At 38.9% G+C, this 26,149-nt stretch overlaps 1 protein-coding gene across 2 annotated transcripts in view; it reads left to right on the forward strand.

Annotated features, from left to right (window-relative positions):
* LOC124153512 (cytochrome P450 4C1-like) overlaps window positions 1–26,149 on the forward strand; it is a 54,905-nt gene that overhangs the window by 16,690 nt on the left and 12,066 nt on the right. The window contains exons 1-2 of one of the 2 annotated variants that reach the window (XM_046526721.1): window positions 1,402–1,636; window positions 25,712–25,821. In XM_046526721.1, the coding sequence (XP_046382677.1) occupies window positions 1,444–1,636; window positions 25,712–25,821 (303 nt within the window). In that variant the 5' untranslated portion in view covers window positions 1,402–1,443. Of the gene's footprint in view, window positions 1–1,401; window positions 1,637–25,711; window positions 25,822–26,149 lie in introns of those variants that run through there. The other variant, XM_046526720.1, reaches the window with a different exon arrangement.

Raw genomic sequence — 26,149 nt, forward strand, 5'->3', positions numbered from 1 at the left:
TGGATTAATAATTCGGGGAGGCGACTGACTGCCGCGATTTTCGTGAGGTTGCGTGGTTTGGCATTTATAGAACTGTCGGAATTCGCGAGCAAGTGGGAGAGGATGGAGAAATACCACATGTCTGCACTTGCTCGCCTCATGAGTTTTGAAGGTAGATATTCCACTGGAAGAGCTGTACAAAGCACACATTCTGGAGAGGTTTTCCCCAAGTTCTTGAATAGATGCGTAATTCAACTGAAAATTAAAAATTTTATTAAAGGGGAGATTAGATCCAGAGCGCTCGGGACGGAAAGCCCGAGAAACCATCAACTGAGGCATAAGTTTACTGGAATACGTGATAAAAAATGGGTAGTTTTCCCAAACTAACGAAAACTGCGCTATTTCAAAGGTTTTAGCATCAACGGAAGTTCATTTTGGTGAAAGTAAGTAACCGTATTCGTTACAACTTGTAAAAAAAATCACAAATTTTGAAATTCAATCAAAGCGAAGTTTAAGTGAAGTTTTTTTTCATATGTAAACTTCTCAGGATTCGTAGCATTTTCAAAAATCAGATTCAATCACAATTGGCTATTTCACAGAACATTCATCAGAAAATTACTCAAAAATCGCGCAGCTCAAAGCCTTAAAACCCCTGCAGTTAATTGCGAAAAAAGTTATACTTTACCTGAATCTAATGAACTAATGAATATCAAGGAGTAAACGAACAAGTATGACCTAAACTGAAATCAAAATAAGTTCTTTCCCATACAGCAAATTTAAAAATAAAACTTAGTATTCAAATGAAAAATGGCGAAAAACGTAAGAACTTTACAAAAAGTATACAAGTGCAGTAATGCCGACAGCAAGCATTAATCAGATTAAAGTTTGAGGGAAACACCTTGGGGAAACACCATAAGTGATGTAAATATCTTAAATCATGATTGAGGGAAGGATGTTAGGGAAGCCGGGGAAAGGATAGAATCCACGAATAGAATTTAAGGGAATTGGCGTTTTAGTGCATGAAAAGAGTTCGATTCGGGAGAGGACACAGCCCGAGGTGACTCGCAAAATAATCCACGTAAGTCTACCTTCACCGTTAGATTACCCTTCATAATAACGATAAAATACACAGACACTTTATAATAATTTCCCATTAGAATCCACTGAGTAATAGTGACAATAACAGTTTGATCATAATGGCTCGTGCGCTAGAGGAAAACAAGCGCATTACTATTTCGCCAAGGTCACAGCCAAAAACATTCTTCCAACCATGAGAAATCTATGGGTACGTGGATTTTATCTTTCCCCGCCCTGTAGTAACCACCCCCACCCCGGTGCCTGCCAGTCTCCCACTCCTCTTCCCTCAACTCAGCCTTCTCATCCCCACCCCCAATTCCTCTTCGCTCATAGACCTCAACACTGTCTGGGACGCGGCGTTAGTGCAGTTGAGGGCTGAGCTGAAGGATGGACGTGTCCGTTACGGAAGTGCTGCTGAGCCTTGTGCTCTTCGTCATCTCGTGGGTCCTGTTCGTGCCCCGCTTCCAGGCATGGCACTCGAAAAACTCCCGCTTCAGCCAACTCATGGGCAAGATCCCGGGCGGAAAAACCAGTCTGATTTTCGGAGACAGCTACGATTTCATCGTCAAACCTCAGAACAGTGCGTATTCATTGATCGCTATATATTTTAAGGTTAAACATAGAAGCATATTAAGGAGTCACAAATAAGAAAGGCGTTTCAGCGGCAGAAGGGAGATTTCTCTCTCATTGATAATAGTGGTTCAGCCACAGAGAAGACTTTTAATTGCGCTCTTTTAAGTGTTTCTATGTTTAAACAACTTCGTTGGAGTATCATTTGTGATCGCCTTTGGTACTTTTCTCGCGATTTTTTATATACCCATATTTACCCCGTAAGCCACATCTCTAATGTGTAGCTGACTGTGAGTGTATGGCCCTGTCACCGCCAATAACTAGTTAGCGCCCGCAAATCGATGCTATTTCTTGTCGCACTGTCGTATAGGTCTGCCATACACTCAGCTACATATTAGAGAGGTGACTCACAGGGTGGTGTAAGGGCTATGGGTGGTCACAAATGATATACCAATAAAGTTGCTTAAACATAGACATACTTTGAAGAGAGACTAATAAAAATAGCCTTCTCAGCGGCAAAATTGCTATTCTCAATGAGACATAGCTCCCTTCAGCCGCTGAAATGTCTGTCCATTGTCATAACGTTAACGCGCAGTTGCAGACAATCAGTATTTCAACCCGGAGTCTAGTTTGGATGGACGAGAGTAGAGCTCACTCCAGACTAAGCCAAAGGCTTATAAAGTTCACACATTCAGGGTATGAGGAGGTAGGTCCTTTCCTTTGACCACCTCAAACTTTGAGGTTTTTTGTTTGGGGATGTCCTAAGTCTTCACCAGAGGTTTGAATCCAGACCACAAGGTCAGCAGCCCGACGCTCTATCCTCTGAGATAGCACGCTCACCTATCAGATGGTAGCGATCCCAAAATGTTCTCCATACGAGAGTTTAAAGTCAATATTCAGTCGCAGTCAGTGATAAATCCGCGTCGTCAAAACAAAATACGCGCCACGCCCAACGAATATTACAGCCGGCGCCCAATTCCACTATAGCGTGTGTATTTGGACGCAATGAATAATTTTAGGCTTTCGAGGTTTACCTGAAGTAGTAGGCACTGATTCAGTGAAGGTCTCCATTATTTACTCCTGGGTTAGCTGCTCCATGACAACTCACGTTTCGACAGTTGACTCAGCTGCCATCGTCAGGATAATTTGTCGGTTAGCCAGCAGTGGAACACCAAATCCGGGTAAAAATCGGAGTTATCTTGTGAAATGTATGGATATCATCAAGGAGAGGAAATATAACATCGAATTACCGTGTTGTCTCAGCATAATGGCGCAGCACGGTGGTGGCACAAGTTCAAATCCCGGTGGTGGCAGTATTTTTCAGTGATACAACTCAATTTGCACCCGTTTACCAATGGCAGTCAGCACTTGGTTCGGTATTTTGGACGAGACATCAGACCGGCGTCTTGTTTCACAAAAATATTTCATCCATGGGAATCTCTGGTTCAACTCTATAATTTTATCGGAGACAATCGTAACTTAAACGTAGTTGCTTGGAGGGGAGAGCTGCGATACGCTACGAGCACTTCGTCTGTCGCATAGTGAGGCCGAATCTCAGATAGGTGATGATAGATGAAAAAATACTCTGTCAGAAATTATGAGTATATGGGTTGTTTAAAGTTATGTATTCCTCGATTATAGGTGGAACTTCACTAAAACTCACCATTTATTACCATTCCAAAAATGAAATATTCGCAAGACACTTGGTAAGAACGACATTCTGGAAAAACAGCAACGTACTTTAAATTATCTAGCGCAAAATTATTATTTCGGGGTCGACAAAAATTTGTTTGAATTTTATAAAGTTATTTGAATCCGAATGGAGCCTTAAACATTTATAGCATCGCTTTTAACTGTTGTGGTATGATTAAATTATATGGTTGCATACGACGCGTAGCATCCGTCGCTTAAGTCCGCGTTCATCTTGCGTTCAACATACTGTCAAAGCTATCGGTGGGCTTTTCTGCTCGCTTTGACGGGACAGACTTCAATTATACTTATGAGTAGGATGAGGGCTGAAGATTAATAAGTCGTGGTGAAGTCTTGACAAATAGATTATTTCCCTATAGGTGCGTGGGTAGACAATATTTCTACTCCGTTCAATCATTATTGTGCATCGAACTTTTCTTTCACCACCATTCCTCGTTGCATTTCTTTCTCGTGGACATTCTAAAAGTCAACTGATCTGAATTTATCATTTTACTATGCCTAGTTTAATGCAACCTCGACAGTACTTAGCAGCCCTTACTTCATGCTTTTGACGAAATCTTTCACTTTTACTTTCTTTAAGGCGATATATAAAAGACGAGAATGTGTGTGAGGAAAGTACGAAAAATCTAACAATAAGTAAAATATGCTTTATATTGGAAATATTAAGAGTTAAAGTTGACATTCTTACGGTATGGAGCCACAATGAAACGGTCTCCCAGATCTGCGCTGCATTGTAAGGTCTACTTTCGCTACTGTCAGGAAACATTCCAGCGAAATCTTTTTCATACGATCTTATCCCACAGTCTGATATAGCTTCCTACATATCTAAGATAAGTTATCTCCCGCTATGGCAATACACTCATTCACTATACCCGCCAAGTTGAATGCTTGTATCATGGAGCTATTATTGGCATTCCAATAGCAGATGTAATTTTTATGGATAGATCAACCAACACATCAAGGTACAAGTTTAAAGCATTTTAGTGAAAAAAAATATAACTTCGCATAAATTCAAACAGCAAAAAAATTGAACAGTGAGTGACGTTAAAAACATTTCCAGTTACCTAGTTTTTCTTATTGATAGCTGCTACATTTATCTTGATCAAGGTAGCATCGGTTTGGGTCTTCGGAGGCTTTGAATTTTATTTACGTAACTTGCGTTTTTTTCCACATTAATTGGCATTCAATAAACCTTATGTGAGTTACTAAACTCTTTAAGGCTTGCAATTGACCCTTGAATTATTAGAAGAATCCCAAAATTATTATTTCCGTTCCTGAGTTGATAGGCAATGATCATCATCACGACTGGTCAACAATCTTAAGATCACCTTGACGCAACACTCCACTCAATTCTCCCATCAGCTAATCTTTTCACACCTACGTTTTCCTTCTCTTTAACGTCCTTTTTTACCTGTCCCATATACATATTTTTTCGAGGTCTTCCTTTTTCTTTATTGCCATCTACCTGTCCCTCGACGATTGCCTTCATCAGGCCACCATGACATTTTGGGTGTCTTTTGAGCAGCGTCGAGGATAAATCAAAGGCCGAACCCATCATGCTTGGATGGATGCGCAGGCATATCTAGCTTCGAAATTGCACCCCGTATACACAAAAAATTGAGCAAATATACGAATTTTTGCCCTCGAAATCAGTGGCGGATACATACGGGGGCCAGCGGGCGCCCTTGCGGGGCCGCCCGCACTGCCCAACATTGCAGAACCACAATTGTAACTCTTTTATATCATAATTTGGTATTTTCTTGTACATGCGTGTTATCAGTTTAAATAATACTCTCTTAAACTTTGTAGGTAACTTGATTATTTGTCATTACGACAAAAGCAAAGGTAGCTCAAAACATCTTTTGCGCCCCCCCTCTTGTGTATTTTCTGTGTCCGCTACTGCACGAAATAGTCCCTGAACTGATTTTCTGCATCTATCCGAGCATTTTTCCAGCCATGTACTTCCACGTAAAATTGCATCGTGTAGGTAAACACGGCTTATTCAACGTGTTAAAAAATGAATGAATTTTTACGAACGAATGAGGCAATGATTTCGGCTGGAATGCCTTACATACTTACCTTATATTTGGAGTAAATTTCATACGATTACTACTACACAGGATTCCAAAATCTGCATCTAGATGTTTAGTCACCAATCTTGCATTTAAATGGGTTCTGCGAAGTCGCCACTTTCACCGCTGACGAACAGAGCGATCCGAATTTCACAGGTAAATAAGCTATAATTAAGACCGCTGACCGAAATTTATATTCGTAATGATGTCATCTATAGAATGCATAACGTTCCAGTGCTGGTCCTCGCGATCCACTGAACCATTATATGGTAAATATTGAGAATAAAGTTCAATCTCGGCCTCGGTGGCAGCGGGGAAAAGTCCTCGCCTGAAGTTCGCGGGTTCGAGTCCCGCCTGGGTAAGTTTCACCTATCCAGGGCAAGGGCGCTTGTGAGTTTCCATCTTTGTTGATTGTTATAGATTCCCCGCCGCAAAGGCCTTTGTTCTGATGATGGGGAAATGATAATAAATGAATAAATAAAATCTCTGTAATCCGTCCTTGCTGTAATCCGACTCGTATAGTAATCCGCCGTGCAGGGCTGGCGACCACCCTCCGGCTAGTATAATTTATTCAGTTTTAAATAAAATATTTTTCAATCGATAGTAATTATTTGTTTTATCATTACGTATGAAGATGTTCGTCAGTTCGTAATTTGCATGAAATTTTGGTTACGCGACCTATTGAATCAGGAAGAGAAATGTTCTTTGCAGAGTCACGGTGGTGTTCAGGTTTTATTCTGCCTATATCGACCATAATCGTTGTTATATATTCGGTTATTTACTTTGACTCACACTTTAAGCGATAGTGAGAGTTTGCGTCACTATATGTATTTAATTGCAAAATTATACCTTTAAAAAAATGTTTGTGCAATGTGCTTGTTTCCTATATGTGACTAAAAATTCCGGCGTTTTCGATAATTCGGCTATGCAACGGCTGCATAATAGTCACATTACCGAGATCGCACAGTAAACGAATCGCATTGCACCCATCGATGCGCAGCGGACCTTTTTTAAACTGATTAAAATTCGCCCAAAGTGTCTAGCTTCTGCGGGACGGACTGGGGTCTTCCGTACATATTTAGTCCCATTGGAACTCCGGAATCCCAAAGCATTGTGAGAATAGGTGTTATTTCAAGTGCCCCAGTTTTCGATAAAAATCGGTCATTGGATTAATGAAATGCGGTTTTTTAACGTATAATAACAAATAGATATATTTTTTAATTCTTCTTACTTCCGATTAATAAAAAACAAGAGTACAGTTTGAGGGAATATAAAATGGGAAAAGTTCAACTACGGTTATATGGTGATAGAAGTATATTATATGTGAAAATGATTAAAAAATTACACACTTTACATAAAATATTGGTGTGTATTGCCCACCATTTATCATCACTTTTCACCGATTATTTGGATATAATGATACAGAACGCAATTAGTGTGAAATGGGTGAATGGTTTATAAATTCGCTAAGACTATAAGACTCGCTAAAGGTGAAATGGAAGCATAGACCTAGAGTAACGATTAGGATTGGCTTTGGGAATCTGAGATGGGTGTGCGTGTGAAATACAATAGAGAAGGTCAGATGGATATGCAGTGAGATAAGGAAATTATCAGCATTTGCTTGTGCCAAGGGAAGTATTGTGAAATATTAACGCAGTGCAAATCAAGGAACTTTCATTTTTAATAAAACTGAATCGAATATCTAGAAAAACGAACCTCCGTATCTCCAACTAAGCGATTGCATTCGTAAAATGCGAAAATCATTTTCTTTCTTTCTTTCTTTCTTTCTTTCTTTCTTTCGTAGCCCTGATGATGGTTTTAAATAAACAGAAACGGTGGCTATAACTTATTTGCATAACATACGTTGACCTACACTCCAAGAAATATTTAAACATAAAATCACTTCAGCAATTATAACTTTATCCCCCTTGAGTTTTTGAGACCATGGATTGGGAATGAAATTCATTCCATTGGTGTCGCGTTGAATTGGCGGAAATTACGAGGAGAATGAACCGAGATACATGAATTAAAATTCCTTCAATCGATTCCCCACTTATCAAACGAATAAGGCGCCGATATTGAGCTGTGGTACCACAGTCCGAAGTCCACACACGTGCTGCGTTTGGAGATAGAACAAAAACATGAGTTTCTCACATATATATTGCTCATATCATATATGTCATGTATCTCCAAATATCTCTCCTTATCACAACAGTTCGTGTGTACTGAACTTAACGACAAGGATGATAATACCTCAAAATTCCTCGAAGATAGTGCCCCCACGTTCCCACAGTGCAATGACATAAAAGTTCGTGGTTCCTTGTGGTGACTCGCAAAATGCTATATCACTCTGATGTCACTGCTCTTGAAAACACTATCTTCAAATGATAAGAGAATCAAAGGCCAAGGACCCCACGTCTCGAAGCTATATCAAGAAATATGTCAAAGAACAGCGGTCCCCCTCTCCATTCACTTGAGGTTAATTAGTTCCTCGGTCCATCGTCCAAGTCAGTCGCAAATACGAATACAATCCTATCTCGGAGTAGATATGATCTGGTTGTTCATATGGCATAATTTTAGCGTGCATCTTAACTTCACCTTTATCTAAATAAATAAAAGAGGATGTCTGTTTGTCTGTCTGCTACGCGTTTCCATACGGCTGCACGTATTGCGACTGAAGATAATACATCTCATGCTATCAAACCCCGTAGTGCTACTTTCGGTTGCGTCCGACTCGTCCATAGCGCCGTTTTCTCATTACAGTTTCTTACGTCACAAAACTTATGCGGTTGTCATCCTGCCGGGTAGGCACACTTCTTGACATTCTCTAAGAGGAAACATATAACTCCCGCAATGTGACCATTAATTCCAAGTTCCGATTTTCCCCTCCTCGGTGTAATATCCTTTCCGAGAAAAGATAGGTGGCCTACTAGTCAAGTATATATTTTTTTCATGATTTTAAATATTGCGATTGCCCAGGACGAAAAAGTCCGAGATTCGTTTCAAAACTAATTAAAGACAATATGTACGAATAAGTTTAAACACATGTATATTTCTCACCCACTATATTATTTTTATGACCCCTCTTTATCGTTAGACACTTACATTTATTGGAAATTAATAGTAATTTATGGTATTTTCACCTAATTACATCCGCTATAAAATCATATACGCAAAATAAGATGATGAGCTCTTCCCCCAAACATACATAAAAAACCCTAGGATTTAATTACTGCGTGATTTTTATGATTTGATATGGTATTTATTCTATTCCATTCCCGGCAGTGTATTTATTTACGACACCACGATAGTGATTTATCATGCGAAGTTTATCACACATGCGAATTCTTTCGGCAAAAATGATTTCTTTCGAGAGTTGATTGACTTTCGCGGCAACACAAAATCCTCGGTGTTCTTATAAGGCGTGAAAAGTGTGATAATGCTTATCTCTTAATAGATAGCTGCTTAGGAAATTGAATTATGCAACTTTTTTTAGATCATATTATCCATTTTTATCACCTACCATCGTTGAAATGCGAAAAATTCAATGGAAACACTTCCCGTCTCTGGTATACGAAAGATTTACGAAAAAACTCAGACTAAGAAAAAAGATTTTTATTTCGTATGACAAAAACAGTATATCACGGTCGCCTTCAATTAATGGAATTGGTAAATAAATAAGAAATTTAGTTGGACAATAAGGGGTGGTTAGTCACCATTTACACATCCCATAATCGCATACATGGGATGTCTCCGATTACAGATATTCAAGCACTTCAAAATACGTTATTACAAGCTTATAATATAATAGAATACTCTCGCATACCAAAATATAAAAAAAAACAAGACTAAACTTTACCAATCGTGTTTGATATATATTGAGGTGAGTTTTACTCGATGTGAAATGTATCCTGATCTTTGAAGATATAACAAGTTTTTAAACTTCCACGGCCGCTAACGTCCTACGAACCATGGCAGAATGTCAATGTAAATTTATCCAGATAAATTTTGGCTATATTCCTTCAATATCTTTCTGACGTTATTAAGTCTTCTATAATTACATATTTGAGGCAAATGTTGACCGTTAAGAGAGGATTAAAGATATAAGGATTTTATTCATTTATTTTTTAAATACAGCGTACAATTAAAGCATAAAGTTTTGACTACCAATGGAAGTTGTGCAACCTCCTCATCGCCGAAACCTTGTTATTTCTCCGTACAACCGAGCGGAAAATAATCGAGGAAATTTTTGCTAACGCAATACTTTCTTGTCCACCACCAGGGTCAAGTTCTTGACCCATTGATGTTTTCTGAGCCCCTTCACTTCTATTAAAAACCGACTAGTGTGGAATGCATATTGTACACTAGACATCGCTAGAATCTCATCAGTCATTTTAACGCGTTTACTAATCTCATGTCTTTTTCTTTGGGCTGAGAATATAAATTAAAAGAAAAAAGTTTAGACCACCATTCGTCTTTGCATTTAATAAAAAAGCTTTCCTTTATCGGCGCAAATGACACTATTTCGACTGTAAATGAACAATTTATGTGTAGTATTTTTTAAGATCCAAATAATACATTTTCTTGAACTCCACTTTTCCAAAGTTAACGTTAAAATCCGTGTTTAGAGGAGATTTTTTTAGAAATAGCATAAAATCCTCATTAATTTTAAGTTACAGTTCTGCTTGGGAGGGTGGAGGGTAGAAGCTGCACGCCTTAGTTAACGTAGAGGAATAATTTCTCTGAACTGGCCTGACCCATCAAGAAGTATGAGTTAAAATTAAACCATGGTAATAATTAAATAATTAAATTTGTAAGATTCGGGAAAATGGAATTTATTATGTCATGTACGTCAAATTTCAAGAGTCACATGAATATTGGGTGAACTAAAAAATGGGATATTAAGACCATATTTTTCACAACAAAATACCCTTTTTATTGAAACAAGAAAATTAAACAGGAAAATCCCCTTATTTGAAGCAAGGACTCAGCTTACAATTGATTTTACGTAGTATAAATTTAATGTAAAAGTAGCTCGTACGGTAAGGCGCATTTTGGTGAACATCTCACGATCATTACAAAATGAACATGACGATTGGAAGAACCACTAACAACTATTTTTAAAGGTAACTGACACCAATACTCACACCAGCTTGATTAGCCATATTTTCGGCCCATGGTCTATCTGGTACAACGCTTCGACGAAACTTTTTTTTCAAGTTCAATTTCCTCCATTATTGGAATACATATTTCTCATTTTAAAAGCACATTACTCTAAATTTTTAGTAATTTTAAAGATTCAAGTTCACTCTCCTAGTGAGCAATTAGTTGGTGAGGCATACAGCACAGCAGTTATTCAGGTAACATTTCTAAACTATTTTGAATCGGCGCCTTGCATTAGATCTTACCAGTGGCGCAGCGAGGGGGGGTTTTGGGGGATAAACCCCCCCCCCCCAGAGCTCAGAGAAATTTTTGAGTGTTATCCATTTTACTTATTTGGATCAGTATTACTTAAAGAATACTGTTAGCATTAATAAAATATCACTCAGACAGCTATAATACTCGCCATTTTGAACCATTATTCTTAAAAATTTTCTGGAAGAGGACCCCCGCAACTCCTGGTTACCCTGGTGGGTATGCAATACCCCCACACCCGTAAGTACTAGTTGCGCCGAAAAACCTCCCCTAGCCTTAATTCTTAGCTGTGCCCCTGGATCTTACTACGGTATCAACAAAAATATTGCGCCTGAATGTGAAGGAAACCAGCGAAGGGCGTGCTGCGCTCCGCGACTCGTCTGCGCGGTCATTCCGCATTGTGTTGGGGTGATGAAAGAAGCAATTTAGGTTAGTTTTAAGCGTTTATTCGGCGAGGCCAAATTGGGACCCTTGTGCGTCGTGTGTCCTTGAGGCGAGAGACGAGCTTGCGTTGACTATTTTGGGGTCCAGGCGTCTTCAAGTAAGGAAATGCGACATTCGCCCTGTAAAACGAACGGTCACCACCCTCTTAAAGGATGGTGAGGCGATGTAGTACAAATCGGTGGCGCAGCGAGGGGGGAAGTTTTGGGGGATAATTATGTACAAATTTAATTGGAATGTTCATGTACAAATTGAGGTCAGAGGACCTCTTTAAACACAACATTGGAAGTAATTACACTATCCTCTGTTAAACGCACATGATGACTCCCCCCCCCCCCCCCCCCAGAGCTTAAAAAAAATTTAAGTTCAATCTATTTTACTTAATAAGATTGATATTACTAATAGAATAGCGTAAGGATTAATAAAACATCCCTCAGAAAGCCGCAAAACTAACCATTTTGAACCATCTTCTATATTATTTCTACTGCATAGATACCTTTTTCTCAACTTATACGCAACCAAACTCTACAAATGAAGTAGCAAAATGCACAGAATTTATCAGAGAACATGCGACGGCATATCTTACTTCCTAAATATTGCTATTGTTTCCTAAAATTGGTTTTTAAATAATTTAAAAACAAAAACAAAAAAACAAAAACCTGTAAATATTCCTGACGTTAACGGCGCACAAACTGATACATTTGTTCATTTGCAACAATATCTCGCATTCTTTAAATAACTTTTATCAAAATGCGGCTGATTCCACATTCAAGTCTCCTGTTGATACGTAAGTATGAGTCATCATGTGCGTTTAACAGCTGAATGTGTAATTACCTCCAATGTTGTGTTTAAAGAGGTCCTCTGACCTCAATTTGTACATGAACATTCCAATTAAATTTGTACATAAGACCCTGCCTTTTATTTCTACAATTTGAAATTAGACACGCGCCTATCCCTCTGTGGACCTACATTGAAAAGAGCGGGGGAAGCCCGAGGGGAGCGGGCGCAACACACTCGTTTATCTTATAATCCCGCAATTTATTAATTTCGCACCTACCGCTTATCCTTGTGGGTATACCATACCCTCAAACACCCCGGTATTAGTTACACCTAAACCTCCCCAGCCTTAATTCCAGGCTGCGCCCCTGGTGCAAATAATAACATAGCGCCCTTTTGCGAGAGACGCGAGAGGCAACATTACTTTGCAGTAATTAGACGACACTCACTTACTCAGTGATTCAACCTGAAGGTTGGTTTGGTTAGGTGAGGGTAGAGCTCACCCCTGACTAGACCACAGGCGTGTGAATTTCATTCATTCGGGGTAAGGGGGGCAGTTCCTTTTCCTGGGCCTCCTCGCACTTCGAGGATTTTAGATTGGGGTATCCGAAGACTTCACCCGGGATTTAAACCCGAGACCTTTCGATCAGCAGCCAAGCGCTCTATCCACTAGCCTACCACGCTCCCCATGATAAATAATTCAAAGCGTTTGTGAATATATGTCAATATTTCACCTCATTCCTCGGCATCAATATGCTTCATTGGATCGCGTCAAAAACACGATTGTCTTCTCAAATAGAACCTCCAGCCCAATCATTCTTGAAGAACGAATTTACCAAATATTTTCTTAATATTTCTATTGCAAAAATTATAATTTTCCTCACATTTTCCTCGAGAAATATGACGTTACTTAGCAGTGAAATTTTAAAGTATTCATTCAAATGGAGAAAAAAACGATGTTTATTTAGAATAATAAATTTACCGAAAAAAATTGTGAATTGACGGCAAAACGATTAGACACAAGTTATCGCTTTCCAGGGGAGCATAGCCCGCTGATAAATGCTTACCATGCAAATACTTATGCAAATTTTCCCTTTCATATCGTCGTTTTTACCTGATTTCCCGAGCTTACCGATACCAAACCAACAGAACTGGGAGAGAAGAATGAGCTAAAATACGATTTTTCAATAATTTTCGCTCAAACACGGATAACTTTCAAAAATATAAGTAGCTTCGTATATTATTAATCTACACTTTCGTGCAAACTTCCGTTCGTGGACTTGAAGTGCTTCACATTGTAGTGCGTAGACATTCATCATCTTGTCTTACTTTTATTTAATATTTTACTCCCCACTTAGGCGCGAAAGACGTAATACGATAAGTAGGTTATCTGAAACTAAATAGATGTAAATATAAAATGATGTAAAGTCTTTCTATAATGATTTTATGGGATAAGATATGATATTAATCAATCACAATTATCTCTCTTTCTTGAACTGAAAGTCTATATGAACCAAAGCATTCTTGACCTTGAAAGGAGTACATAAAAACAGAACGACGACAGCATTAGAGAATAGGTTAGTTTCCTTCATCAAAGAAAACGAAAGGCATTGATTGCGATTCGTTGCCCACCACTAGTGTATTCATAATATACAAATTATTTCGTTTTAGAAATACCGGTTTAGACGAAAGGCAATGGTCCATTTTTATCCTTATTTGAAAAGGGCCAGATTGGCGCCCATGCGATGCCACTCCACGTGACGTCACAGGGACCGAGTTTCTATACGAGAAGATAGGAGTTATACATCGCCTGAGGTTACCAATGCATGCATGAGGCGCAGAGTTTAGGGAAACATGTCTTTATAATCACTTATTAAAACTGGCTAAGGTTGGAAAGTTTTCTTCATTTGATAAGGTATTAATAATCCTTATTTAAGCCAAGCGCTACCAGCCAGCAGGGTACTCAGCTACCCGCTAGCAGCCTGCGTCGTATCAGCGCTAAGCCTCGCCTCAAGGTCACCTCACAGGGTGGCAGCGGGAACCAGAAATACGTCACACGGAGAGATTTCCCGGCATTCATACTTACGCGTCGCGTTTTCGCGCGCTTGAAAATTTTCACTTTTCATTAAATCGCGAAAAATAGATATCGTCATTTAAAAATCTAAAAGCGTGAAATACGTACTCCAGGAGTAACAATCTTTCGATTTAGGCAATAAAAAAATAATAGGAAACCACCCTATTGGACAGGTGGAGTGAGAAAAAATAACGGATAAACTAAAATATATCAATGAAATTCTTAGAACTAATAAACGACTGAGACATTTTTAATCACGAATATAAACACCCATTTGTTATTCCTAGAGAGAAATATCTTGCAATTACAGCATCAATGGATAAATTCATCACTCGTAACAATATATCGACTAATATTTTCGTATGCACATATCTAAAGATTTATTTCATTCGACAGTAAAACTTGACCCTAATATTGCTGCATTTAGCCTTCGAATAAATAATGCTTTAGAAGTTGCTTTTCTTCCTCACGTCGATTCTTTAGGAGCCTGTTTTATATCATCTGGCTAGCACTAACCATTAGATGATACAACCTTTAACTATACCTGGAGATGGTTGAAAGCTCCGGGTAACTTCCGCTTAAGATCAGACTTCAAGTTAACCAGAAATTTTCGCCATCGCCAGGTTAAATGGCAGCATGTATCATCTTATGGTTAGCGCAATCGAGACATAATGAAACCGGCTCCTGGAGTATAATTTCTTACGTCAGGAGGATTTATCAAATGCTAGCTTGAGGTTGAAATGGGGCCTTCATAAATTAAACTTTTATTGACATAGAACGAACGTTGGAGATACTGCATATAGACCACTATTTTTGACACTTTTCGAAACGAAATACTGTGGAATATTTTGTTGGCTCCTGTTTCTCAATGAAATTTGACCAAAGAGTCACTATGGAACAACTGCTCCAAATCTTTAAGGAGTGCTTTATATTTTAATGTTATTATTATGTTTTACTGCAGCTCCCATAATAAGTATCCCTTGGTTTTCTTGCTGATGAATGCATAGTTCTCGATACAGTAGCAATCCATATTATCCCTACGTAGGTGTTAGCATGAGACTTTTTAGCAGGTTAATCTAGTTGAAAAAAAGTATCTCATAATAGTGAAAGGAATCAGATTTTTCTAATAGTAGGCGCTATTGACACTTTTTAATCGTCGAAAGAAACTTCATTAAGATAATACGCGAACTGTTTGTCCAATAAACACACTTTCCGTGGTTCTTTAATCAATTTCGAAGGATTAGTATGCAAAACACAGGGTCCTTGAAACCCATCAAGAAAGACACTCACGCCCGATAACGAAAGCTAGCACTTCAAAGAGTCACCGCATTGCATTCTAAATATAATACTTATCTTGGATTTAAAAAAAATGAACTTATTATTGCACTCTTCCCGGGGTCGAGGTCCACCACTGTTGATGTTACATTTTACGGTATCAGTCGCCAGATACAGGTAAAAGCTGTCTCATTCTGCGGTGACGATCATTCAATATCAAGAAATTTAATGATCCTTTCAACGGCCTTATCTCATTTTTTGTGCAAATTCAGAGCCGTTCCTTGCCGTAGTCATATCAAAAGCGATCAATGTACGAGGACCGGTGAACGGCGCCGCAAATCGGATCTGTTACCCTCGTGGCTCATCCTTTCCGTTGCATGACCTCCGTGAGGATAATATGGAATGTAATCCACTGGCGAATTCAGAAAAAAAAATCAACGGGGGGACGCAGCAGATAGCTTGAGCTACCTTTAATTATATCGTGATAAAATAATAATCAAGTCACATGCAAAGTTAAAGAAAGTACTGATGTAATCCTGATCCGGAGGAGGAAGATGCAGAATCGTCGAAACAAATGGTACTGCCATTAATATGTTACCAATTTTTTTTTAGATTTTTTTTACCAATGTTATTATTTTTTATTGCCTATATCGAAAGATTATTACTCCTGGAGTACGAATTTCACGCTTTTAGATTTTTTAATGACGATATCTATTTTTCGCGATTAAATGAAAAGTGAAAATTTTTAAGCGCGCGAAAACGCGACGCGTAAGTAGGAATGATGGGAAAGAGTCCGTGCGACGCATTTCTGGTTCCCCCTCCCGCCTTGTGAGGTGACCTTGATCGAGGCTCTGAGCGCTGATAGGACGCAGGATGCTAGCGGGTAGCAGAGTACCCTGCTAGCTGGTAGCGCTTGGCTTAAATAAGGATTATTAATACCTTATCAAACGAAGGAAACTTTCCGACCTTAGGCAGTTTTAACAAGTGATTATTAAGACATGTTTCCCTGAGCTCTGTACCTCATGCATGCATTGGTAATTTCAGACGATGTAAAACTCCTATCTACTCGTATAGAAACTAGGTCCCTGTGACGTCACGTGGAGTGGCATCGCATGGGCGCCAATCTGGCCTTTTTCAAATGAGGATAAAATTGACCATTGCCATTCGTCTAAACCGGTATTTCTAAAAACAAATAATTTGTATATTATGAACACATTAACGGTGGGCAACGAATCGCATTCCATGCCTTTCGTTTTTTTTTTGAAAAAGGAAACTACCCTATTACCATTCTTTACGGATTGAACTACGAAATTTATATACTTAGGTATTTAACATGACATTACCTACTGTTTACATGATCATGGGAAGAGGAATACATCTTTAAGTAAGTGAAATAAATTTATTATTTGCTTCTACCTGAATTTACCAACGAATATTGTGAAACATAACTAGCGCAGACGCTAAACAATTAAGCTCTCACGTCTCATGAAGGTCAACTGAGCGACATGACTATGCACCATGTCTTAATCCCATGCCACACGACCTTTCAGCGGATCACTGTGTAATGTGTATGTAGATGTATAGACGCGTACGATCATTTCCACGACAAAACTTCCCCTGGAATTTTCTTAATCAGCATGACGTTCAAGGAGCAAAGAAAATAATAAAGTGAAAAACTCTGTTTTATTCCAGCAATTGATAAATCGGTTTAATATTTTTGAAATGAACTTATATATTTATTACTATGAAATATATACTTTTAAATGAACTTCCAAAAAATTGAGCCTGAGACGATAGAATGAAGATTTTTTAAGAGCTGATGGAAGTTGAAAAAACACATCATTACACTTTTATTGATTGAAATCAGAGACAAATTTGTGAAACGGAGACAAAATATGGAACAAAATTAAGCTATCCTGGGGAGCGTCTGTCACCATCCAGATCACCGATCTGCATTTAAAAAATTTAAAATCTTCCCTAATAATTCCCCTACTTATCGCACTCCTGAAAGCGTTATGAGAACGGGTACGGCTATAGCCGAAAGAGTAGCCACCACTCTACCACTGCCTCAACCAAGGCCGTCTCGGTACATCGAGACGGCGTTGCCGCAACAGGGAATTACAGGTTTTGGTGCATTGATATCGCGCAAAACTCTAAAACCATTTTCAGCTGAAACTGATTCCATTTCAACTTTGTAACTGATACTTTAAACTGATTACAAAAGTTGAGGAGTAACTCTCAACAAAAGAAAACGAAAGGCATTGATTGTGATTCGTTACCCAAGATTAGTGTATTCATGATATGAAAATTATTTGGTTTTAGAAATACGAGTTTAGACGAATCTTAATAATGGTCAATTTTAACCTTTTTAATTTAATTTTTAAATTAAATTAAACTTTTAATTTTTTAAAGGCCAGATTGGCGCCCATGCGATGCCACTCCACGTGACGTCACAGGGACCTAGATGATATACGAGTAGTCAGGAGTTTTACATCTTCTGGAATCACCGAAGCATGCATGAAGCACAGACCTCAGGGAAAAATTTCTTAATAATCACCTATTAAAATTGCCTATGGTCGGAAAGTTTCCTTCGTTTGATAGGGTATTAATAATCCTCATTTAAGCCAGGCACTACCTGCTGCCAGGTTACTCTGCTACCTGCAAGCAGCCTGTATCGTAGCGGCGGCGCTCGCATCAAGGTGGCCTCACACGGCGGCGGCCGGAACCAGAATGATGTCACACGGGCTTTTCACAGCATTCAGATGTTGCGTTTTCGCGCGCTTGAAATTTTTCACTGTTCATTTAATCGCGAAAAGTATATATCGTTTTTTAAAAATTTAAAAGCGTGAAATACATACTCCAGGAGTAATAATCTATCGATTTCAGCAATAAAAAATACTAGGAAAACACCCTATTACTCTGATTGAACGGAGTATGCAGAAGATAGTGGGCAGAGGACGCATCACTGTGCACTCAGCCACCGAGAGAGTAGAAAGGTTATTTGCACGAGGCACATTTGAACTCGGAAATCTTGTAAATACTCCCAATGCACACATGTTATCCTACAACTTCTCGTTGAGGGCATAATAGACAATGATCCTTGAAACGAAAGAGTAGGAGATACATATCGATAGAGATTTACGGCTGGATCACCGGAAACAAGGAGAGATGCAGTTCTCAAGAAAAATTTCGCGTAGGTAGTATACATGGGCGTACCCAACGAGGGGCAGGAGGGGGCAGCTGCCCTCCCCACCCCCACCCTAGAAGCAAAATCGCAAATGTCTTTAAGGAAAATAATATATTTTCAAGCAAATAATTTTAAAAACTAATAAAGAGCTGTTATAGTTTCCTTAAAATGTTGATTTCATTCACCTTTTCCATGCTTAAATCTTACCTACAATTTGAACAACCATGGCTTTCCACCCCCCCCCCCCTAGTTTTCATCCTGGGTACGTGTTTGGACCTTAAGGTTGGGGTGAGTGGAGGTTGCGATGATGCATGTATGAGTGGAGGCCTGGGGTGGGGGTCTTCGGTGGGGCCTTGGGGGAGGCCCTAGGGTGACTTGACATGGTGCGAGGAGACATAGAGATTAGGGGGGCAATGTTCGGCGTGGCATCAGCCGAGAAGCATCTATTCTGTGATGTGAACCATTTCTATTTGTTAATACAGTCCACTAAGTATCTTTACGCGTTTTTCATTTCATTGAAGTAACCACCCTTTAATAAGTTGGTTTGAAGACGCGTATTTAGTATCGAACAGTACGCCCTTGATAGTTTATCGAATGATTTTCATGCTCCTAAAAGCGACGTGCCATATTTTCCTCATTTTCTTTCCGCCATCTTATTATGAAAGTGTTTTTCTATTCAATGAATACTTAAATTGACATATTTTTCTCTGTCATTAGTGATGAAATTTTGCTATTATACCGCCTCCTCTTGTTACTTTACTTAAACTTAGCACGCATTGGCACACGCGTCCAATGTAATTAAATATTTTACCCTAGTTAATATCATCCCCACAAAACCCAAAAGTTAAACATAAAATTTCATTGCGTTTAATTATTATTTGGTTCATTTCTAAATCAAATATACCACAAAATATTTTCGACTTAATCGAATCATAACTTAAAGAGCGAAAGAGTATTTCATCGCCAATCAAAAAGAGATCATGTAAAAAAGTTTTATCGAAAACTCGGCATGTAGCAGCTCTCAACCACAAACGTAACACATGATACGTATGGCAGAAAATTCAATTTATTTTACAAATTGAATTTTCTGCCATATTGGAATTCCATTTCACAAGGAAAATTAATTAATTGCGAATGCATAATGCATGCATATTAATATTATGCGAATTTTCTGAAGAAAAAATCTTTTCCCGCGGAGCGAGATGTTACTTAGCAGGGGTGTCAGCACAACATCAATAAATTTATTTCGTAAGGCCAACACGAGGGAAAGTTTATGGCTACTTACGTATTGACTTGAAAAGTTTGTAAAAGCTATTGTTTGGTGCAATTCCCGAAGTCTACCTTAGTATCGTTGCCTGTACTCTATGCTCTCCGTCAGAATTTTTACGCAACAGCGATTTCCCCACGATGCGACTTCTACAGCGCAATTCGCTGCGTGCGAATTTAGAGTGGGAGCAGGCCTGGAGCCAAGGTGCGAGTAATAGGTACGCACCTTGCCTGGAGCTAGGGCGGGGCAGATAGGGAAAGTGCCCCGGGCGGCAGATTTCAGGGGCGGCAACATTTGAAAAGTTGATTTTTAAAGTTATTTAATTTTTCTAATCAATGCATTTAACAATAATTATTAATTTATAAATTAAAAAAACAAAACTATTAATAAAAAGTCTCAATGGCAAACATACAGTGTGTAATTTCAACTACCGCAACCCAAAAAAATAGCTTAGGATGTATCGTATTTTAGTGGTGGAGGAGGGGGAGGGAGGGAGCGAGGGGTGATATTTGCCTACCCTTCTGAAAAAACTCCTCGTTCCGGCCCTGGAACTAAGTAACCTTTCAAATCAAGGTTTTAGACCGCTATATTCCTAAAAACCTGTCTATGTTTTGGGAAATCCATATGTAGTCGAACAACGCTTGGTGAGTTGTAAGATGATTCAAAAACCCCACTCACTTGCTTATTATATTTTTCCGTCCAGAGATACTAAGATTATGCTTATGCTCCCTTCCCAAGTGAGGTTATGAAAAGATATTAATTTAAACATATCATACGCAGCATGCATGGACATGGGCGTACCCAGCGAGGGACAGGGGGGGCAGCTGCCCCTCCCCCCAGAAGCAAAAATCACAAGTCTTGAAGCAAAATCAGTACTGAATTGAACTGAAAGTATTCAACAAATTTTCTTTAAACCCACGAAAAATGATATGCATGTATAAATATAAGATGTGCAACTAAAATTAAACTATTTTTTTCAAATGTCACAACTTAGCTTAACCTTACCCCCCCCCCCCCCAAACCATGGCTTGCACTCCCCTAGACCATAGCTTGCCCCTCCGTTGTTATGATCCAGGGTATGCCCTTGTGCATGGACCTTCGACTTATGGAACGTAAGTTAGTAGTCGACCCCATTTTACCCTATAAAAATCAATATTTCTCATCGCTAAAGTAAGTATCAGTTTTACAACATTTCATCTCAATTAACCGGAAAAAACATACACTATTATTGAGTAAATAATACAAGGTATTTCTTTTGTAAGTTTTAATCTACAATGAAGATCGATTTTCCCATTATTGAGTGATGCAGTCAGAAGTATGTACTACGCTTTTGGTGAAAGTATTTCTCCCGTTGTTATAAAATTAATCAAAAGATTATGTATTCATCATAACACTAATTCATGCTGGAAATGTGAACTCTCTTATTGAATTCATGGTAATCTTTTAAACGTTGCATTGCGCAAAATTCAATTTTTTCCTCGTTTAATGAAATGGCGTCAGCGCATCAAAGGGCTTGTGGAGAAAAAACGTGGGAAACGTGTCTTCAAGAGAAAGTACCATCAACTAAATATGGAAAGCAGTACACATACGCTGAAGTCCGCTGGTGTTCTCATTGAAAGCTATACATGGGCTCACTATCATAGTCACTCCACATTAATGCACCCATTGCTTCTCCTCGACATGCAGAGGAATGTTATTTTTGGGCAAATCGTTTCATAGCGAATCATTCTTAACTATTTTGAATGAGGATAGGCATCTAAACAGTTGTTTTCATTCTGCAGAAGTCTCCAGAGAACTCGGCCGGAAATTGAGTCGTGTGGGTATCTACCACGCCCACCTACTACACCCCCATTTCAGTGGTAATCCTTCCTCCAAATCTTGCCCAGAGGCAAATTCAAAAGTGATCACGTGAAACAGTTTTAAAACACATGGCCAATGGCATAACTATAGGGGGTGTCAGGGGATAGGTCCCCCCCCTTAAAGCCTCAGAGAAATTAAAAAAATATTTAAAACTATTGACTAGTTTTGACATATAATAACTGAATCAGCTTTAATGTTCAATTTTTAGTGCCAACATGGTGTAAAATGTATTTTCAGGCATGTCATTAATCAAAAAGTTAACCAAATTTCGCCTGGGGAGGGGAGGGGTTGCCACCCCAGGCCATCCCATCCACCCCAACCCCAAGGCACTCTTCCAAGGCACATCACATTAAAGATTCCTATATTTTGGCTATTGGCTTTTAAGTCCCACTGACCACAATGGAGGATATCGCCGATGCCCTGTAGTCATTGAAATATCAGCTTGGAGGCACTTTTCGAAAGGAATTGTGGTCTGTGCAGTGACATGCGGTGCGATTCACTAGGGGGCCCGTGGCCAATAAGTAAAAGGGTCCCTCAGAGGGAAGAGAAGAATGAAGTGGAAAGAGAAGACAGGGGGTTAACTTCTGGGTCCCCTTTCGCCCCTCCAAAGCCTTGAGGACTATTTAAGGCAACCTCAAAGTTGTTGAGCAAAGCATAAATAACCATGGAAAACATGTTCATCTCGAAGCAGAACATCAGTCCAAACGCAAATGAAAATATGTTTGTCAGTATTGAAATCGCAATTGCCCCTGGGGACAGATAAATAGAAAGCCAAAATTAACTCTGAGTCAAATAAAGTACACTGAGTTCATAAAAGAAAAAAAGCATACATGGCAAGGGAACGATGTAAACACTCATTGCTGTATGTATTTTATTTTTGCTAAATGAGAATGTGTACGGGCTTCATATTTCAGATAATTATTTATATTCTATACAGTTATCAATAAAGGTTAACAAGTATGAGAGTAAGGTAAACAAGGGCATATAAGTTTGTCAGCACTTCAATTTTCATAGGACTGTTGATATACTAAATTAAATAAATTATTAAATCCACACAATTTACAGAGTGTGGTCTCATAAAGGTCAGAAAAAGAATTAAGATAAGACGATCTATTTATACGTCTCGTGAAATAAATAATTCACCCAAAAGAATCCACAAGTCTTATCTCAGTATATAATGTGTTTCCTCCTAGGAGTTGGGCAGATAACAAGCAAGTGGACAGGCACTGACCTCTCACACATTACGTTGTCTCCACTGCACTTGTATTCATTGAGGGCAGCCAGTAATATGGTGGCACATTTTGTTCCTTTGTGGAACCTTTCAACATTTTTTTAATTATGGAAACTTCACAAGAAAATGTAACTTGACTGTTTCCACAGGAATTTTTATTGTAAACAACCATGGTTTTGGTAACAGAGGAGCATTATCAAGGTAGAACTTGAAAAAATTAGCATTATAGGTAATCAATTCAATTTGTGGGGAGGTTGCGGATTAAATGCCTTTAAGGAGTTGGATGTCTTAAGCCACACTCATACATCTCGTCAATGACCACCAGCTCCTCAACTTTCCTTCTTGACCATCCAACCCTTACTGCTAAACACCTCCAGTGATGCCTATACCCGATCACAGAACACAACCACCTCAAAACCCTTACCTCACCATGAATACTCCTCAGGTCCTGAACATTTTATACCCCTCTACAACTTCCTCTCATTACCTCCCCCGTCACATGAACTGATAATAAATAGAGCTCATTATTCTTAAAATGTTACCTTGATAATCGGTGCACTCAAGTGGAGTGAACCCCCTATAATAACCTACAAAAAGAGAGTGCTACCACAACAGCTGTGGAATTATCCCCCGACTTCAACGGATGCTTAGTACAGTTGAGGACCTCAAATTTGGAATCCCGAAACCTGGAAAACCTGAAATCCAGAACATTTGAAAATTCCTCTGCGTAGTGTTTTGACTTGCCACCTGGTGGCACCACTCTCCGAGCCTTGTTCTGGGATTAGTAGGAATTTAGCACATATGTACTATGGACATACGCTAAGAACCTTGTCAGGGACACATAAGGATATCAAATATCAAGTACAAGAGCCTGAGCATATGTATAAATTAATTAATTTACTAAATATACTATGAAGACCAGAAATCCAGAAAAACCAGAAATCCAGAAGCCCTTCGGTCCCAAGCTTTCTGGATATTAGGTCCTCAACTGTAGCTCATTGTGAGTGCTCATTATTTCTCAGAGTGGAATTTTTGGCTGCTATTTGCTTAAGTACTCGTCGCTCATTGATGGGAGATAAAATATTAGTCACAGATGGCCTATGATGTGGTGCTAGAAGATTCAAGCTCTTTCAAGTTCTCCATTCAGAGGGGCTGAGAATATGTTATGTCGTGGTCCACTCCAGTGCTGAATAAGGCTCTGAGTGCTCATTCCCCCTTAATATTCCCTCTGATACCCTGTAGTAACCATGGGAACAAACATATTGAACCAAATTTTTTAACAATGAAACCTCATGTAGAAACAGCCACGAAGCAATTTCTTGAGTTGCTCCTATTATCCAAAAACTATTAACACCAATGAATGCAGCATCTCTTTCTACATTACATTAATTTTCGTGCTGTTATTGACAACACCGCGCTCCCAGCCTTGTGGAGATTAACATGGGAAACAATTCTCCATAAGAGCCCATACTGTCAACTAAATGTGGAACGCTCTATACTATGAACGATTTCCATAAAATCACACCCACCACCATTACTTATATTTTTGAATATCATCAACTATAAAGATGATTTTGCAATTTGAAAATGGAATTAAATCCTTTGGCATAACATTTAGACTCAAAGCATAAAATGCTATTTTCTCTAGAAATGACTAAATTTGGCTAATTTTAACCACAGCCATACTACTTCTGCCCTTAGACTGCAGGAAATTTTTTTTAAGTGTTGAACGCTGACTGTGGGAAAAATGTTTTTAAATGTTTGACCATTGCTCAACTACTAAAGGCAGTTTCCCAAAATTTTTATTGCTACCTGGGCAGAGCCCAATCAATCAAAGTGCACAATCCCTCACTGTAGGGATCGCTAATGTGCCTTAACTCTCCTCAGCCATCCCTCACGGCAGGGAGTGCCTCCCAGCATTTCCTATTGTACTACCCATTTCGTATTGTTTCATTATGCTCCACACTGCCTACGACAAGTGCTCAAATGTAGGCCCATCCTTTGGTAAGAAAGAAATAAGCTTAAGAAAGAAATCTTGCCCCAGATTGTAAGGGTTCGCTCATTGCGAGACACTCGGCCAGGCTAGATAGAAAAATATTTCTTGGATCTCTCCCATAGAGGCTGGTAGCCAAAATCATGTACTCCCGCAGCTAAAAGGGTTAAGGTATGCTTTGTTTGTAAGGTACGTTAACTAGGCATGAATGTTCAAGGTAAATAGGAAATCTTGATTGAATGGTAAGGTATTGCATGACGCTCTAGATTACATTGGGGCTCAGTAAGGTAAGAAACTATATTTCAGTGAGAAATTTCACATTTTACCCACATGCATAATTATTAATTACGTTCAGGCTATGTACATATGATTATTATTTAATGCCTGGAGTCACGCATGACACCATTTTTTATTTTTATTAGCCGAAAATGACATGTGGCATCCAAATATCAATTTTAACCCTCTTAGTGCTATCCTTCTTCCTGGGGTGCTGGCAAGAAATGCAGAGGGTATTTTCATAAAATGCAGCAACTAGGAGAAAAAAAAACAATACAAAGCTATTCTTTTACGTATGCATATGGGTTTTTTAATTGAAAAGGATAAACTGGTTAATAATGACAAAATATTTTTATGTTTACAGAAATAAGTTATAGCACATAAAGTAATGACTACGTAAGAGCTGATATATCGACCCGCCAACCATTTGCCTGAGCAGCAAAAGCCGATATATCAGCCCACCGCACTGAAAGGAGTAAATAATTTAATTATAATCTTTGATTGCAGAATTCATGGACCTAATGACGCAAGCAGTTAAAGACTATGGATCAATCTTCCGCATTTGGATGGGGCCCTTCATGGGTACTGTCCATGTTTGCTCATGGAAGTATGCTGAGGTAAGTTTGGGTATCATTTATAAGCAAGGATTTTTTCTTATAGAGGAGAGACATGTTTCTTTGCCATAGGAGTGCATTTTTAGGGGTTCACTAGCAAATGATAAATAAACACTGTGAAAACCATAATTTTTGGAGGGATATGAACTTCTGAGATTCTACTCTCACTACAGGCTAAGTTTTAGCCGAACAGATACATAATCCCTATCGGTGGGCTAATATTTTCCATATTTTTATCGGTGCCAATCCAGATAATGCATAGCATTGCAAAAGTTCTAAATTGTGATCTTAATGAGGCATGGAGTACAAGCCCTGATTACTTGCATGCATA

The sequence above is a fragment of the Ischnura elegans genome, chromosome 2 (genome assembly GCF_921293095.1).
Source record: "Ischnura elegans chromosome 2, ioIscEleg1.1, whole genome shotgun sequence".
Lineage (NCBI taxonomy): Eukaryota > Metazoa > Arthropoda > Insecta > Odonata > Coenagrionidae > Ischnura > Ischnura elegans.